Here is a 17,839-nt window from a genome sequence, read left to right as displayed (position 1 = left end):
TTGTAGTGCATGACAGACCACCCAATTGCAGTTTTGAACGTGCATGAGCTGCGGACTTTAGTGGCGATCGATGATTGGCCAAGTCTTTGCGCTACCAGCCAATCAGAGCGTGGCAAGTCAGACAAGTTCAAGTAAAGGTGTGGGGAAGCGAAGCGAAGTGATAAAATAGCATTGAGAGAAAAATGCGTGTTTTGTGATGAGCTGAGCAAAAAGCATTTATTGCAAGCTGTATCATAACTATCACAGTATTTATTCCTTTGACTACCGTTAGCAGTGTATGCGCCTCGGTTTAAGCCATCAAGCTAACTAAAGGAGGCGAGAAAATTACAGATCATGAAGAAGATAACCCTTGTATTGATTGTGCTGCTTGGAGTGACACACTTCATATTACCAAGCCGATGCGAAGAAGATGCCAAAGATGGTAAGATCTCTTGCAGGATGTTAATATCTAAAAATCTTTTGAGTGTTTTGAGATATTCAGAGCCGTTGCATTTGCTAGCAAGATGTATTATTGTTGTTTAGGGCAACAGCAACAGCATGTTAGACTGTTGTGGAGACCATACAGATTTATTTTGTTGCACCTCAACAAAGACTTCGAAAAAAAAACTAAGAAGGAAACACGAAATATTGATTTAGCTTAATCCATTTCATATTTGTTAAATATTGTAGATTCAGCTGAAGATCTAGGGGACGAAGATGACGACGATGATGATGATGATGATGCAGATGACACTGAAGTGAAGGAAGAGAATGGGGTGCTGGTGCTGACAGATGAAAACTTTGAAACCTTTATGGAAGGCAAAGACACAGTACTGGTGGAGTTCTATGCACCATGGTAAGTTTTCTTTCCTCCACATCAGTAGGACACACGTCATTGCCTGTCAAAGACCTTGGTCATGTAAATATTGAACTTTTTCAGGTGTGGCCATTGCAAACAGTTTGCTCCTGAGTATGAGAAGATCGCTCAGACACTAAAGGAGAATGACCCACCTATTCCTGTGGCAAAGGTTGATGCCACTAAGGCTAGTGCTTTGGGCAGTAGGTTTGAAGTGTCTGGATATCCCACCATCAAAATACTCAAAAAAGGGGAGCCGGTGGACTATGATGGGGACAGAAGTGAGCATGGTGAGTGCACTAAAATTTCATTTAAATTGATTTTTTTTATTATTATTTGAAATCAGTTTCTTTCCTGGTGTATTGTTAATCAAGCATGGTTTTAACTTTCATTTTTCCAGCCATCGTGGAACGGGTTAAAGAAGTTGCCCAACCAGACTGGAAACCTCCTCCAGAGGCCACCCTAGTCTTGACTAAGGATAATTTTGATGATGTGGTGAACAATGCTGACATCATTCTTGTGGAGTTCTATGCACCTTGGTTTGTATATTTAGAGTCCCATGCAGCTTATTTATTAACTTGGCATGTAACCTCTTTGCCTTCTTTCTAAACCATCCGTGTGTCTTTTTGAGAATACTATGTTTAAATTCAAACAGGTGTGGCCACTGTAAGAGACTCGCTCCTGAGTATGAGAAGGCTGCTAAAGAGCTCAGCAATCGCACTCCTCCTATTCCACTGGCTAAAGTAGATGGCACTACAGAGAGTGATTTAGCGACGCGGTTTGGTGTTTCTGGCTACCCAACCCTTAAAATCTTCAGAAAGGGCAAAGCTTTCGATTACAATGGTCCACGGGAGAAGTTCGGTAGGCATTCACCCGTTGTCTTGGTGACTTGGTGAATCGTTGGGAATTTCAGTCTCCTCATTCTTTTTCTTCTAGGTATTGTTGATTATATGTCCGACCAGGCGGGTCCTCCATCAAAGCAGGTGCAGACACTGAAACAGGTTCAGGAGATCCTCAGAGATGGAGATGATGCTGTTATTGTAGGCGTTTTCTCCAGTGAAGAAGATGCAGCATATGAGATCTATCAAGAAGCATGTGTGTATTATGCTGTCTGAAAGTCTTCCTTCTCAAATGAATGAGATTTAATCTTTACTTTTCATTTTTTCTAACAACTTGTTCTCTTTTGCTGCAGGTAACTCTCTGCGAGATGACTACAAGTTCATGCATACGTTCAACAATGAAGTCGCAAAATTCCTCAAGGCTTCACCTGGTGAAGTAGTCATGCTCCATCCAGAGAAGTTTAGGTCTAAATATGAGCCAGCATCTCATTCACTAACAATTAAAGTAAGTTCTGCATCTTTAATGTTTCTGTGAGATCTTTGCAAACCAAGCATGGCACTATTGTTAAGGTGCTGTAACATTACCGGTAAGAAGTTAATTTCAAACCAAACCATTTTCTGTTGGTCAATGTGGAAATTTCACTTGACCAACTCGAACCCGTTGCGAAATCCGTGTGGGGAAGGCTTTCGCCCTCAAGTTAAAATTCCTATTTGTGTATATTCCCATTTAATGACTGGATTTTGCCGGTGAACTATGGTAAATGTGACAAACCCCAATTCAAGTTTCCCTAAAAGATTTTTTTCTTCTTCCCTAAAGGACTCCACACCCGCTTCAGAAGTTCAAGAATTCTTCAAGAAACACATACTACCTTTGGTTGGACACAGAAAACAGAGCAACGAAGCAAAGAGATACACCACACGACCTCTTGTGATTGTTTATTATGGAGTGGACTTCAGTTTTGACTACAGAGTTGGTATGTAGCAAAGCCGTGTAAAAGGAATTAAGATCATACCTGTAGCGTACAATGCAAATGCTTTTGTTCACTACTGACACACAAATGATTTCCACCCAGCCACACAGTTTTGGAGGAGCAAAGTGCTTGAAGTAGCAAATGACTTCCCAGAGTACACATTTGCTATTGCGGATGAGGAAGACTATGCTGATGAACTGAAGAGCCTTGGACTCAGTGAAAGCGGGGAGGAGGTGAATGTTGGAATTCTTGGTGAGGGAGGGAAGAAATATGCCATGGAGCCAGAAGAATTTGACTCTGATGTGCTCCGAAGCTTTATCATGGCCTTCAAAAAAGGTAAGTTATTGGTTTATGTATTCCTTATGAAATTAACATGGTTGCACAACTTAAGGCTTAATAAGAATGATTGTTGAAATATTGAGTTAAATCTTAAGCCAGTATTGTAAGAGGCTTTTCTAAGAATGCAAATGTAAGAGTGACAGTCTTGCATTGGTGTTGAGCACTACTTTTGTTGCCACAAAGTTCAAATCGATGACTACATCTCTTTTCTTCTCTGACAGGTAAGCTGAAACCTATTGTAAAGTCTCAGCCTATTCCCAAGAGCAACAAAGGACCAGTGAGGGTTGTGGTGGGCAAGACTTTTGATGACATTGTCATGGATTCAAAGAACGATGTCCTTATAGAGTTCTATGCACCATGGTGTGGCCACTGTAAAAAGCTGGATCCAGATTACACAGCTCTTGGAAAGAAATACAAGAACGAGAAGAATCTTGTCATTGCCAAAATGGATGCCACTGCTAATGATGTGCCCCACGACAGTTATAAAGTAGAGGGCTTCCCTACAATCTACTTTGCTCCCAGCAACAACAAGCAGAGCCCAGTCAAATTTGAAGGCGGCAAAAGGGACTTGGAGGAATTTAGCAAATTTGTGGAAAAACACGCCACAAAGTTATCACACACAAAAGATGAGCTCTAAGAGATTTATAGAAGCCATGAACTTTATATAAATGCAGTTCCCTGAGAATGGAAGTATTCTGGGGGCTTGGAGACCTTCAGAAAAGAGAATGTTTTGATTTGTTTTTGTACTTTCTTTTGTTTCTGGGATCAAAACATTCAGTATTTTCATTCCAAACCAAGCACTGTTTATTTCTCCCAAGTCTTTTAAATAAAATAATGTAAAAATGTAAATGGAGTGGTTGTCATAAATACGCTGTGGTTGTATACTCATTCTTGATGACCAGCCTACTTAATCTCATCTGGTTGTTAAATCTTGATGTCACATGTCAATGTTCAAGTCCAAACGTTCCCTCAGATGCTTGAGAACAGTGCTAATATACACTCATGGTTTACTGTAGTACTGAAAATTTGCAAACCTAACCTTTGTCTCCATGTCAGTTGCCCAGTATGGATTTCATGTTTGATGAATCATTAAAATATTGGTGTCTGGGACTCTGAGGCTAGAGATTGTAGTATATTTTTAAAAGCTTAAATGGTGATAATGTGCTATAAAGGAATAGTGCTCATAAATCGTTGGTAAAATGGTATTCTCACTTGAAACGAAGTTGAGACAGAGATGGTCCTATAAAAAGCGTCTTTGATACTTTAGACCCGGACATAAAATCAAGCTGATTGATTTTAATCACATTCATAAATCTGTATTACAAATTCTTATAATAATTTGCTATAATTTTTCAAAGAAAACTAAAATTTGGTCATCTGAATGGTGTTTAGACTCTTCATTGAATCTGTTCCATTTGTTCACGGTCTATAGATCTGTGGTCTATAGACTTTGTTGCCTGTTTTAGAAAATCAGTTCAATTACTCTTGCAAGAGAAATTATATACAATTATTTAGTGATTAATCGTTTAGTTGGCTGTATTGATTTTACTTTTAGGTCAAAAATACATGGATTTTTTTCAGGCAATTTCACTTTCTATGGCAGAAGGAAGGGAGAGTGTCAGGCAGTTTTTCCAGCTGGGGCTTTGGGCCCTCCAACTTAAACTTAAAAAACAAAACAAATATGATATACAGTGATGGTCAGAATTATTTGCCCCCTTGGTAAATATGATCAAAGATGGCTGTAAAAAATAAATCTGCATGGTTTGTCCTTTTGATATTTTATTTTTAAAAAAAAAGCTAAAATCTAACCTTTAATTGAAGTAAAAGAATTGAAAGTGGGGGGGAAATCACATTATGAAATAAATGTTTTTCTCCAAAACACATTGGGAACAATTTACCCTTCGCTAAGCCACGCCCCAAAACCGCCACTGGCCAATCGTGTCTTAGCAACAGTAACTAGGGAGGGCGGGGATTAGCAAAGGGTCAATACTTTTTGCAACCTCCTTTTTCCAAGATAACTGCTGTGAGTCTTCTCCTATAATGCCTGATGAGTTTGGAGAACACCGGACAAGAGAGACCATTCCTCCATACAGAATCTCTCCAGATCCTTCAGATTCCCAGATCCATGTTGGCGCTTCTTCTCTTCAGTTCAGCCCACTCATTTTCTATAGGGTTCAGGTCAGGGACTGGGATGGCCATTGCAGATGCTTGGTTTTGTGCTCATGTGACCCATTTTTGTTTTGATTTTTGTTTTTGGATCACTGTCCTGCTGGAAGATCCAAACATGGCCCGTTATAAGATTTCTAGTAGAGGCTGTCAGGTTTTGATTTTCCATGTATCTGAACAAGATGTCCAGGACCTCTGGCAGAAAATTAGGTCCGCAGCATTAAAGATACAGCAGAGTATTTCATTTTACACATGGGGTACTTTTTTATCCCTGTATGAACCAAACTCATATTAAGTGTTTGCTGCCAAAAAGCTCTTTTTTGTTGGTTTCATCTGTCCACGTAGAACGACTACAATATGTCCCTGCATATGGCTTTGGACTTTTTAATATAATATATTGTGGCATGGTGTGGTGTCAGGGACCATGTGATGATGTATAGAGTAGTCTCTGCATCGTTTTTCGAACTGTCCAAAAGAACCGGCACAGGGTAGTGATTCGGACTGCCCATCACTATTGTGATGGCATTGCCCCCGTTTGGAGTGGGTGGTACTTATTAATGAACCGGTTGACCCAAGTACAAACAGTCTCACAGGAAGTCGAAAATAGAATGACATGTTGACTATATCGACTTACTGGCCATATGGAACTGTTTTCTTCCAGTATATGCCACAACTACATCGTGCTTTTTCTTTTGTCTGTACTAGAAGAAAGTAACAAAAGCACAAATCTTTGCATTATATAGCAAACACATTAACATCTGCTGTTCTTTGCTGACGTTATTCGCGGCAATTACAAAAAATCCGAAGACTGCCAATGCCATATTGCGCGCCGGTTTAGTAGTTTTACAAAACTGTATTTCGTTGAAATAGATCTTGAAATTCAAAATGAAGAACAAAGAGAACTTCTTCGCATGTCCCCCACTGCAGTCACGCACCCGATTCGCCCAGTCCCTGATAGGATCTAACCAATCAAAACTCGTAACAATGAGCAGCTCGAACATGGCTTGTTCTGATTGGCTCATCTGTTTGGCGCTCGTTGATTCTGCAGTGCGCGAGGTGGGCGGCGAATTCTGAGTATAAACGACACACTGAGCGGGTTTGAATACTTACAGAAACGGAAATATTAAAAATTTACATACATTTCAAATTCGCTTACAGCCTGCCACACTAAAGAGAGGGAAAGACGCCTGATGTAATAGATGCGAGAAAAGCTAAAGGCGAATTAAACGCCTGTCTTTTGTTTATCGAGGCTCGCCGGTATTGGTAACGCGGACGCGCGGAGGTGAAAGGACCCTCTACCGCGAGCTAGCTGAGTTAGCTAGCTCAGTTAACCGCTCATCTTCACTCAGGGACGGCGCCGACAGACTGACGGAAAAAGTCGTTTGTTTGGATGTGGACTGGTCTCCTCCTTCAGGTAGGTTCTTGAAGAAAACAGTTAAGAGACGGTTGTCTCAGTGTTTGTGAAATCACATTTAGTTTCTGGTTAAGACAGCCCAGCTAACCAGTTAGCGACTTTAAAGAACTTTGAATTGAAACACTGGCCAACAGTCGTGTTAGGTTTGATTACAGACAGTTAGTAGTCAAATTGTGCATGTTATACTCTACTGTCAAGTCATAATGAAGTTTGAGGGATAATCCAGTAAAAAAATGAAAGATCTGTCATTTACTAACACTCACTTTGTTCCAAACATGTATGACTTGCTTTCTTCCGTGGAAGGAAACAGAAGGGGGATGTAGTCACCATTCACTTTCATTGTATGGGGAATAAGATGCAATGGAAGTGAATGGTGACTAAGACTGTCATTCTGCTTAACATCTGTATGTGTGTAACTCAGAAGAAAAAAAAGTCATAGGCTACAGGTTTAGAAGACCATGAGGGTGAGTAAATGAAGACAGATTTATCAATATTGGTTGAACTATTCCTTTAGTATCGCAATGTAAGCCTTTTATTGGCTCATCGGTGTCATTTCTTAATTGTTATAACAAGACCTACTGATTTCGTTAAGTTTTGTGAGTAAACATTGCTTTGAAACGTGCTATAAGGTTTTGTTTCAGTTTTCAAGTAGACGTCACTTCAGTATGTTTATTACACCAGCAGGGGCGCTATTGAGCTCATACACCTGTCACACCAACACCCGGGATAACATAAATCCCAGTTTTGGGAATAAAGGTGTACCCTATTGCACTTGCAGAACGTTTCATATGAAGTTTATTCATGGATAATAAGGGCTATTCCCCCAAATTTCTCATCTTACTACATTAGATTGAGTATGTGATTTTGTGTTGTTGCGGAGAAGACTGGGAAAACTTGTGAAGTTACAAGTGGCACTTTGTCACTGTCTTGCACACCACCACATGGCTCAGCTGCTCGGTTACATTTTCAGCCTACGTATCTGCAGCATGTTAGATAATCTCTACAGTAATAGAGTTGGTTTTTCTCAGAGGAAAATTATGTTCTTTCATAGCTCAGGAGGCTTTAAGGAGCTCTTAGGTATGTTTCAGTTAAGTTTAAACTATAACCCAAAATGCTTTATGAGAAATAGCCTAAATTAGGAGAGACTAATAATTCCATTGCTATATATAGTAAGAAAGAGTACATAACTATAAATATTTTGGTTCAGCATAGACCTTAGTCTTGTTTTTATTGGCTGGGCAGTTAGTACTCAGTATCTTTTGTAAACAACATTGAACACACTGTTCTTATATCCCTCACAGCCTTGTTTACATTCATGTCAAAAAATAAATATGCCGCTACCCTGACTAAGATCTATTATTTAGATATTTTTCTTGGAAAAAATTGATGAGAAATCTTGAAATCTGGCTTGATTGCAGTCTTTTATCCCGGCAAATCTGAGCACAGGCTGAGACATTGTTGAGATTGCTTCTGAAATTTCCGGCAAAAGTCTCTATTTAATCGTATTGCTGTCTAAGAGAAACAATTGAGATATTAAGTAAATATCATAATCATATGTAATAACTTTCAAGCCATGTGGCAAGAGAATTGATCTGTCACTTCATTGCATATGAAAACTGTGTGTGTGTAATTTACTGGTATACATTTACTAGCTATAATTTTCTGTTAAACCACCTAACCTCCATGTTGTATGTTTCTATAGTGTGGCTACAATGAAATCTAAAACCATACTGTATGTCTATAGGGAAGCCATGGGATTAACCGGGAAGAAATCGGAGAAGGGTCCTGTTTGCTGGAGGCGGCGAGTGAAGTCTGAGTACATGCGACTGCGGCAGCTCAAACGTTTCAGGAGGGCAGACGAGGTCAAGGTGATCCATGAGCTTATGCAGCAGAGATTAAGCTGCTTGTATAGTCTGGTGTTGGTCAGGCTTTTAGGTGTCACGTGATGTGGACAGTGCAAATGCACTGTTATGATGTATAACATAATCACAATGTTGGAAACAATGTTGTCTGCCTTTCTACTGGAGCTTCTCACATTGACATTTATTTTCTTACTGTACAGAGCATGTTCAGCTCCAACAGACAGAAGATATTGGAGCGTACAGACATATTGAACCAGGAATGGAAACTGAGACGGATACAACCTGTTCATATTATGACACCTGTGAGCTCCTTGCGTGGGACCAGAGAGGTTAAAACAAATTCTCTAATTCAGATTCTCCTGAAGTGTGTTATTAATGCCATTCATGCTTTTGTCATTTTCCTCAATGTCATTTTTTTTTTTTTTTTTACTTCTCTCTGCTTTTTGTCTTTTGCCTTGGGGTTTTGGTCTTTCGAAGTAAAATGGTGTTTATAGTAAATTGATCATTATTCTGCAAATGTCTTAGTAAATTACTTTTTAATGTCACCTTTCAAAAACATAAAGGTGTGTTATAAATAGTGACTGTCATTGAGATCTAACACAACTGAATCATTTTGCAGTGCACTGTTGATAGTGGTTTCTCAGAGTTCTCCAGACAAGTCATTCCTCTCAAAACGCTGAACGCTGTGGCCTCTGTGCCTGTCATGTACTCATGGTCTCCACTCCAGCAAAACTTTATGGTAAAACCAAATTCCTTGTGTATTTGCAAAAATCAAAGTATTAAAATACAGGCTTTTAATCTTGTATTCTGTTTAAGGTTGAAGATGAGACAGTGTTGCACAACATCCCTTACATGGGTGATGAAATCCTTGATCAAGATGGCACCTTCATTGAAGAACTTATTAAAAATTATGATGGAAAAGTTCATGGAGATAGAGGTTAGGGATCTCTTTTTTTGGGGGAACTATCCCTTTAAGAATTGAGTCACAGTTATCTGCTTAAGCAGAGCTAACATTTACACAGTTGCAAAAATCCCTATAATAGACCAAGTTCGCTTGAAAAAGGGTATTGATTTCTTGCCCTATGTTTTGCTTTGTGTGTAGAGTGTGGCTTCATAAATGATGAGATATTTGTGGAGCTAGTGAATGCCCTTAATCAGTACAGTGATAATGAGGAAGATGATGAAGAGGAGGATCAGCATGATTGCAAGTTTGAGAAGATGGACCTCTGTGATGGAAAAGATGATGCTGAAGACTCTCACCAGGACCTACTGATTTCTGAGAGTAAGAAAATTTAAATGATTTTTAGTGCAGAGTATGTAAAAAGTCTAGTTTTGATACAGATTCTAAGAAGTTCAAAAATGTTTTAAGCTCCACACATTTTAATTATTTCTTTTTTTAAACATGCTCTCAAAGATTTATTGAAGTGCACATAAACATTGTTAAATGTATTAGCATTGTAGCATTTATATATATTTTTTGGGACAGCAGATATTTTTCCTGTTCAATGCATTTTTTTTTTAAAAACAAATCTATAACATGCCCTTTAGTGCTGACAATAAACAGGCATTTTATTACATGATGCTACATGTTATAGTATCTCGTATACAATTCATTCTTTAACTTTGTGCTTTCATATTTTATGCAACAGGTCACAACAATGACGGATCAAAAAAGTTTCCCGCTGATAAAATCTTTGAAGCCATTTCTTCCATGTTTCCTGATAAAGGTTCAACTGAAGAACTCAAAGAAAAGTATGTCAGGAAACAACTCCTCTGCAAGGAAACTTTTCACATGATTGATAAATTTAAAGGGCAAATAATGTGAAGCTTGCTTTCAAAAAGTTTTTTTTTTTTTTTTTTAATTTTAATAAGATTAATATTTAGATATCATCCATCTCACATTATTAAAAATTTTTTTTATCAAAGTACGATGGTTTGTGATCGTTTTAATTTGAGATACTATATCTTTTTTGCAGATATAAAGAACTCACGGAGCAGCAACTCCCAGGGGCTCTTCCTCCTGAATGTACCCCCAACATTGACGGACCAAATGCAAAATCAGTGCAAAGAGAGCAGAGTCTGCACTCCTTCCATACACTCTTCTGCAGGCGTTGCTTCAAATACGACTGTTTCCTTCACCGTAAGCAATGAAGCAAATGCTGTCCTTGGACCTTTAAAATCAGATTAGCCCTTTTTCTGTGCAAAGATGGCATTTTTTTTAAAGATGCATTCCTCTTTTGATTTACAGCTTTTCATGCAACTCCAAACACATACAAGCGTAAGAACATGGAGAATCTGGTGGACAGCAAACCTTGTGGCATTTATTGCTATATGTATATGGTTCAGGCAAGTGCATTTCTCCACTTAGTAAAGTCTGCCAGTGTATGAACGATAGTTAAAGGGATACTTCACCTCTGGAAAGATGAATGTGTATTTAAAATGGGTCATTTATGTAGAAGAAATGTGAAATTATGAGAGCTTTCTAGGTTTTTTTGAATTTGGAGCTTTCTAGACTGAGAAAAGCCAGAAAATGTATTTTTGGCTTATGTGGATGAAAGACAACAACTCCCAGAATGCACTTGCTTCGCTGCCCTAGGAGGCCACGCCTACCGGTAACACAGCGCAGTAGTTCAACAAGTCTAGGCTACTAGTGAGTCTCCATGATGAGTCTGCCCGAAAATGTGTTTTGAGATCGCCCAAAAATGTCCGGGATTCAGCTTTTGCGTTCTACAGTCGCCATTCATTGTTTACTGCGGCGAGCAGGACGAGTGAGGCACGCGGGAGAACGGCGCGAGGCCGGTGGCGTGATTACCGATGAGTGACACCTGTGAGACGCACGGTCTTGTATCTCTCAAACGGAGGAGCGGGAATTTTCTTAGCAATGTTAAAACGCACATCAACCGATCACTTGTTTAGCGTTCATGTAAACACTACATTCAGATTCACCAATCGGAATGAATTCAGTTAGATTGAAACAAAAGGTGTGCATGTAAACAATGAATGGCGACTGCAGAAAGCAAAAGCTGAATCCCGGACATCAACGGGCAGACATGTCCGGGAAAAAGAGGATGGTACTACTCTGCTTTCTCCACAGAACAAGAGCCTGCTAGCTTAGCTTCCAAAAAAAGATGTCTGAAACTATGTGTACATTCTGTGAGTGAGATCCCACCCTCTATGGGTGGGTTGAGAACAAGCGGGACAGCCCCTACTACTGGGTGTAGTCTTTAGCCTCTGGCCAAAAAATCCTCCGATGACGCAAAATGACTATTTTTGCGTCATCGGAGGATTTTATCCAGACAAAAAATACACAAATCTCTCGTCTCAGGGGGATATGAGGGTGGAAAGCACGGTAATTCGAAAATACTACAGGTTTTCTACTAATACAAAGCTTAATGCTAAATCCTGAAGTATCCCTTTAACCCTGAAGCCTGGATTAAAGGTACACTGTAACTTTTGGCCATCTAGTGGTTAAAAAAACAAAACTGCATGCATTTAGCAGAAGAACATTGGGTCCCTCTTTATATTAAGTGGCTTTAACTACTATGTACCAACATTGAAATTAATAATTTGATACAATGGACTTATTGTGTACATGCATGTTTTTACATTGTACTTATTTTAAAAAGACCTGCATGTAATTACAGCTGTAATTACACTGTTGACCCTTCCCTTAAACCTTAACCCTACCCATACCACCACACCTGTCCCTAACCTTACCCGTATTACACCTCAATAGCACCAAAAGTGTTTTACAATACAACATGAACACAATAAGTACATTGTACTTACATCGAAAAATAAGTACATAGTACCGTACCGTACCTAAAGCCACTTAATATAAAGTGGGACCGAACATTGTTTTGGTTGTGCTTTGGCTCTGCATGACTGTGTGGATGAATATGACTCTTCAGATAATGCTTATAGATCACAATAGATAATGCTTCACAATAAACTCTGTTTGAGAGCTACATATGGCAATTTATCTGTTCAATAAAATACCTTACTCACCTGTTGAGTAATAACAACGTCATCTCTGCGCCACTTTTACGACATTTCAAATCACTCAGTTCTCGCCATCTCTGAAAAGCCAAGCCAATGTTGATTCTCCTCATTACAAGCTCTGTCATGTTCTCTTTTTGCCAGCGGTCTCTCCTCTGTTCGGGTTTTTTATAAACTCGGAGTTCCGAGATTTAGCGTGCTTAATGTCACCCTTTCTCGCTCGTTGTGACAACTAACATATTTCACTCCCACACCATACATGCGCCAAATTAGCCGGAGCCACTTTTCTCTGTTTACGGATATGACAAGACATGCCAGGTTGAGTGGCGTATTTACTCAGTTTCCCGTGAAAACCATCCCGACAGGTCTAAAATATAAACACTTATAATATGCTTACTATAGTGAATCAGGGTAAGAAGTATTTTGACTCATTTAAATTGTTAATTTTGAACAAAAACAGTTACACAGTGTACCTTTAAGTATGAGCTAAGTATGTGTGGTTTGAGTTGGTTCTAAATTGCAATTGCAATCATATTTTCATTGTGAAAGTGTTTGCACTTTTTGCATTTATCTGACTGTTAACTCTGATTAACCCTCGCAATGGCATACCTCTCTCCTCAGGATGGCATGGTTGGGGAATACCCAGCAGGGGTGGTTGCTGAGCGTGCCAAGACCCCTTCTAAGCGTACTGTAGGCAGACGGAGAGGAAGACTCCCGAACAGCAGACCCAGCACCCCGACGGTTAACGCTGAGACTAAAGACACAGACAGCGACCGAGAAGGAGGGGCAGATGGAAACGATTGTAATGATAAAGACGATGATGACAAAAAGGATGAGACCACAAGCTCCTCAGGTAGTGATCAAGCGTCTATGAAATGTAATCACATCGATGGGGTATTTGATTGGGTGTTGTCAACCATCATGCTAATAACGTCACATAATCAGTAATGCCACAAATGATTTTATATTTGTGTTTTGGAGCCATGAAATTGTATTTATTGTATTTATTTTTTTTCTGTTATTCTGTTCAGATTATATTTTATTTCCATTTAATAATTTATCTTGTGTTATTGTTGTACAGAGGCAAACTCTCGCTGTCAGACTCCAGTGAAGTTGAAGTTGAGCTCAGAGCCTCCTGAGAATGTGGACTGGAGTGGCGCTGAGGCCTCTCTCTTCAGAGTGCTCATCGGCACTTACTATGACAACTTCTGCGCTATCGCCAGACTCATTAGCACAAAGACTTGTAGACAGGTATGTGCACCTGAGAAGACGGGTTTTGATGTCACATTTTATATTGCAGTGTTAATAATACTGTTTAATGCTAATCAACTACACATTTGCTGTGGAATTATTTTGAGGAGCTGGTAATTACACATTACCACAAACAGTAATTAAAAGAACAGTGCTTTGAATTCTTGTTTTAAGAGTTGTTCCTGTTTTGGGACTTGTCAGGTTTATGAATTCAGGGTAAAAGAATCTAGCATCATTGCACGTGCACCTGCGGTAGATGAAAACACTCCTCAAAGGAAGAAGAAGAGGAAACACAGGTATGTTTTTAAAGTGATACTTGTAAGAGTCTGACTACCCTTCATTTTGTGTTTCACTTTTAGTATTTCCAATATCATTGGTGCATTTCAATCATGTAAAAACCCTGTTGCTTTCTTGGGTTCTTCTAGGTTGTGGGCCACTCATTGTCGGAAAATTCAACTAAAGAAAGGTTTGTCTCTTTACTGTGAAAGGCCAGCTCGTACATTTAGATGGCAAGATTGTGCGCTCACTATTGTGAAAATTTAGGAAGAATGCAAGTATGCATTTTTATGTGAAATTTATGCTCTCAGATGGCTCCTCCAATCATGTGTACAACTACCAGCCATGTGATCATCCGCGCCAGCCGTGTGACAGTTCTTGCCCTTGTGTCACCGCCCAAAACTTCTGTGAGAAGTTCTGCCAGTGTAGCTCGGAATGTGAGTATACATACACTAGGGCTGCTCCGATCGGTATCGGCCAATAATCACATTCTATGACTCAATTGGTAGTCACTAAATTTGGCCGATCTCACAAACCAATCCCAATTTGATGACTTAAAACACGCTGTGATGTCAAACTTTATTGGCGTAGTCACATGTCATTCTAAAGAAACATCACGCCTCTGTGTGTGTCTCCGAGAGCAGATGACACACACACACACACAGAGCAGACAGGGAAACTGAGCGTGTGGTTAACCTCGTCTGTCCTCCTTCAGGTCAAGTCATATATTTGTGAAAAAATCAGTTTGCCATCAGTTGTCAGAACAAGAAAGCGGTATCTTTGTCGTAGTATCAAGTTTTTTACGTTTAAGGGGATTTTCCATGATTGGAGTCAGCGCCGTTCAATGCATTGAATCAATACCATTGATCTGTATGAAGTGAAACATCAGCTTCAGCGTTATCCAGGTGATGTGTTGCTAGTCGGTTGAGCCTTGTAAAGTGGTGCTCAAAGTTAATTTCAACACCTTGTTTCATTCATGAATTTGTAAGCGTAGTAGCTGAATGAACGGTTTAACCATGACTCGCTCATAAAGACAGTCCCTTGCCATCACCTGCTGACGTAACAATGTAACTGCATTGATTGACAGCCTGCAATTGTTCAGTTTTAAAGTAGGCTTTTTTAATAATACAAAGTATCCTAATATGGATAGTGTTTTGCGGAAGCTCTGTTTTTAATGGCCTATTAAAATGTTCATTGTAAAATTAATATTTGTTATTTTTAGTTATTTGATTCTTAATTAAAACAACAATTACAACAATAATGTAAATAATATAACCAAGACAACATCTGTGGTATTACTTTATCTGGAAAAAAGTTAGCAGTAACTGCTGCAAAAATCTTGATCGGAGCATCCCTAACACACAGACCGACACCAGTTATCCAGCTCAAGCATGCACATTGTGACACCCGGTTTACACGGAAACACTGGAAAATAATCTGGTTTGGGCTTGGAAAGAGAAAATACAGTGTAGTAAAGGTTTCTTATTCTAAGTTGAAATCATTTTCATTTTGACCTACTTTTTAAATCAATTGTTTTTCAGCAGAGCTCTTGAGTTTGAATGATTGGCACTGAATGTAAATATATAGCTTTTATAACTGAGGTAAGGGTTTTATGTGTTCATATAGTGAATATATATATGTATGTGTTTCCTTTTATAACAGCCATGTTTAATTTGAAACGGTCATGTCTGTCAGGAGTCAGGAGTTATTTTTCTGTCTCTGTAGGTCAGAACCGGTTTCCAGGTTGCCGTTGTAAGGCCCAGTGTAACACCAAGCAGTGCCCGTGTTACCTGGCCGTACGAGAGTGTGACCCAGACCTGTGCCTCACCTGTGGGGCAGCTGAACACTGGGACAGTAAAAACGTCTCCTGCAAGAACTGCAGCATCCAGAGAGGAGCAAAGAAAGTGTGTTTTATTCTGACACATCAGCATGAAGATGATTGTCATTATCCTCAAATATAAACAAAGTTAATATTCTGTTGCTCGACTGTTTAGTCGATACACTCACTTTTCTTTATTTATGCTGGGTTTTTTAGCACTTGCTACTGGCTCCGTCTGATGTGGCCGGATGGGGAATCTTCATCAAAGAGCCGGTTCAGAAGAATGAGTTCATCTCAGAATACTGTGGGGAGGTGAGATGTTTATATATACATGTATATGTGTATTTCTTTTTTTTAAATTAACATATTACTCTGCGTGATGAACTAATGTGTTTCCTTCTAACATGACACGTTTCTATTTTTACCTGCTAGATCATCTCCCAGGATGAAGCGGACCGCAGAGGCAAGGTCTATGACAAATACATGTGCAGCTTCCTGTTTAACCTTAACAATGGTAACTAACCTCCTCCTCGCAAACATTGACTGTTCACATCCTCCTCACTGGCTGACAACCTGCCAACTTTTCACCCACAGACTTTGTTGTTGATGCAACTAGGAAAGGAAACAAGATCAGGTTTGCCAACCACTCTGTGAACCCCAATTGCTATGCAAAAGGTAAATCACTCGATATTATGCTAGGAAGATGCAGAGTGTAAAATGTGACATGGTGTGTTCCTCTGTCCTCACAGTGATGATGGTTAATGGGGATCACAGGATTGGCATATTTGCTAAGAGAGCCATACAGACTGGAGAGGAACTGTTCTTTGACTACAGGTAGAAAAAAAAAATGCACAGGATAATTTTCTTGAAAATCTTCGTTCAGGAGCAATTTATAAAATCTACCCTAATGTTTTCATATCCCTTTCAGATACAGTCAAGCCGACGCTCTGAAATACGTGGGTATTGAACGTGAATCGGAAATTCCATAAAGCCATCTACCTCCTTGAACAAATGCCTTAACTCTTCAGGAATTCTCTCTCCACATGCATTTCCAATACAGTTTTATAGGACAAGGGCATCTAATTGAAAAGGTTTAACAGTAATATTTGAACGATTTCCTTTGACCTTTCTTTCTTTCACTTGACCAACAGGCTTACTCTGGGATACACTTTCTGATAGTAACTTGAACATTCTGTCTTGTTTACAGCTGGTTTTATTAGAGAGCCATTTTATTATGTATAGTTTTGTATCTGGATTGTAGTTTTTTTCCTGAGTTATTTTGACAATATCTTCGGACCAAATTTCACATTCAAACCGGCTGTATGTTTATAATGCAAAACCTATTTATACCACACAATCCCCAGCTCAGTTTTAAGGTTTGTTCTATATGGAAACCAAAGCCACTGTCACTGTTTTGCATGTAGATCTCTCCAAAATCATGCTGCAGAGGTTTATTACATGCATTTTCTGGTGCCAATGCGCTGTTGCTGTGAAGATGAAACAACATGGTGCGTCAGGAAAGGAGGGTAGACTCAGTATCATATTTTTACGGTGCCTTCACATGTTTAAAGAACACTGAATAGTTTCTTGAATTAGATTTCTTAAAATGTTGTTGAATGGTGTACTCAAATTGTTGTATGCATGAACAAAGGTTTTAAATGGAGTTGGAATCAGGTAATGCTTCATTCCTCACTGTACGTGTTTTGTAAGGTTTATCCAGACACAGTTGCAGCTATGTACTTTAGACATCACTAAATGTAAGGAGATTAAATAAGGTGCTGTTTTTGTCCCGGGTTACGTGAAAAAACAATCACTTTTTTTTCTGAACGTGGGATACTGTAAAATCAAAGCAATAATACCAGGCTTGACTCCAGAAGTTTAATGTCCCTATTTATTTTGTGGAAACAAGTTTTATAATTTATTGATGGCTATTGTTTTATTGCTGTGATTTGTTTAGTGAATATTGAGTTATTTCTTAGGAGCTAGATACGACAGATTTGTTCAGCTCTATTCAATTCATATTTCTCCTTTGAGTCTGTCGAGCCACTCTTGTTTATACTCTTCTTCC

At 39.2% G+C, this 17,839-nt stretch overlaps 2 protein-coding genes across 2 annotated transcripts; both read left to right on the top strand.

Moving 5' to 3' along the window:
* Nucleotides 1-117: 117 nt before the first annotated feature.
* pdia4 (protein disulfide isomerase family A, member 4) lies at nt 118-3,833 on the top strand. The gene is made up of 10 exons (XM_056254052.1): nt 118-421; nt 670-835; nt 920-1,125; nt 1,236-1,374; nt 1,491-1,696; nt 1,772-1,930; nt 2,028-2,179; nt 2,492-2,648; nt 2,748-2,981; nt 3,206-3,833. Exons 1-10 carry the CDS (start codon nt 334-336, stop codon nt 3,619-3,621), a joined length of 1,923 nt encoding a protein of 640 aa, XP_056110027.1. The 5' UTR covers nt 118-333; the 3' UTR covers nt 3,622-3,833.
* Nucleotides 3,834-6,198: 2,365 nt separating this feature from the next.
* On the top strand, nt 6,199-17,710 carry ezh2 (enhancer of zeste 2 polycomb repressive complex 2 subunit). Its single transcript, XM_056254051.1, has 20 exons — nt 6,199-6,564; nt 8,309-8,432; nt 8,627-8,755; nt 9,046-9,165; nt 9,243-9,363; nt 9,529-9,708; nt 10,076-10,178; nt 10,403-10,566; nt 10,675-10,772; nt 13,047-13,278; nt 13,507-13,676; nt 13,878-13,972; nt 14,102-14,142; nt 14,264-14,389; nt 15,678-15,856; nt 15,988-16,083; nt 16,204-16,285; nt 16,366-16,446; nt 16,521-16,605; nt 16,700-17,710. Exons 2-20 carry the CDS (start codon nt 8,316-8,318, stop codon nt 16,758-16,760), a joined length of 2,280 nt encoding a protein of 759 aa, XP_056110026.1. The 5' UTR covers nt 6,199-6,564; nt 8,309-8,315; the 3' UTR covers nt 16,761-17,710.
* Nucleotides 17,711-17,839: the final 129 nt, after the last annotated feature.

This window comes from Rhinichthys klamathensis, unplaced genomic scaffold, assembly GCF_029890125.1.
Source record: "Rhinichthys klamathensis goyatoka isolate OS25496 unplaced genomic scaffold, OSU_Roscu_1.1 h1tg000110l_1, whole genome shotgun sequence".
NCBI lineage: Eukaryota > Metazoa > Chordata > Actinopteri > Cypriniformes > Leuciscidae > Rhinichthys > Rhinichthys klamathensis.
This window is presented reverse-complemented; position numbering and strand designations above follow the sequence as displayed.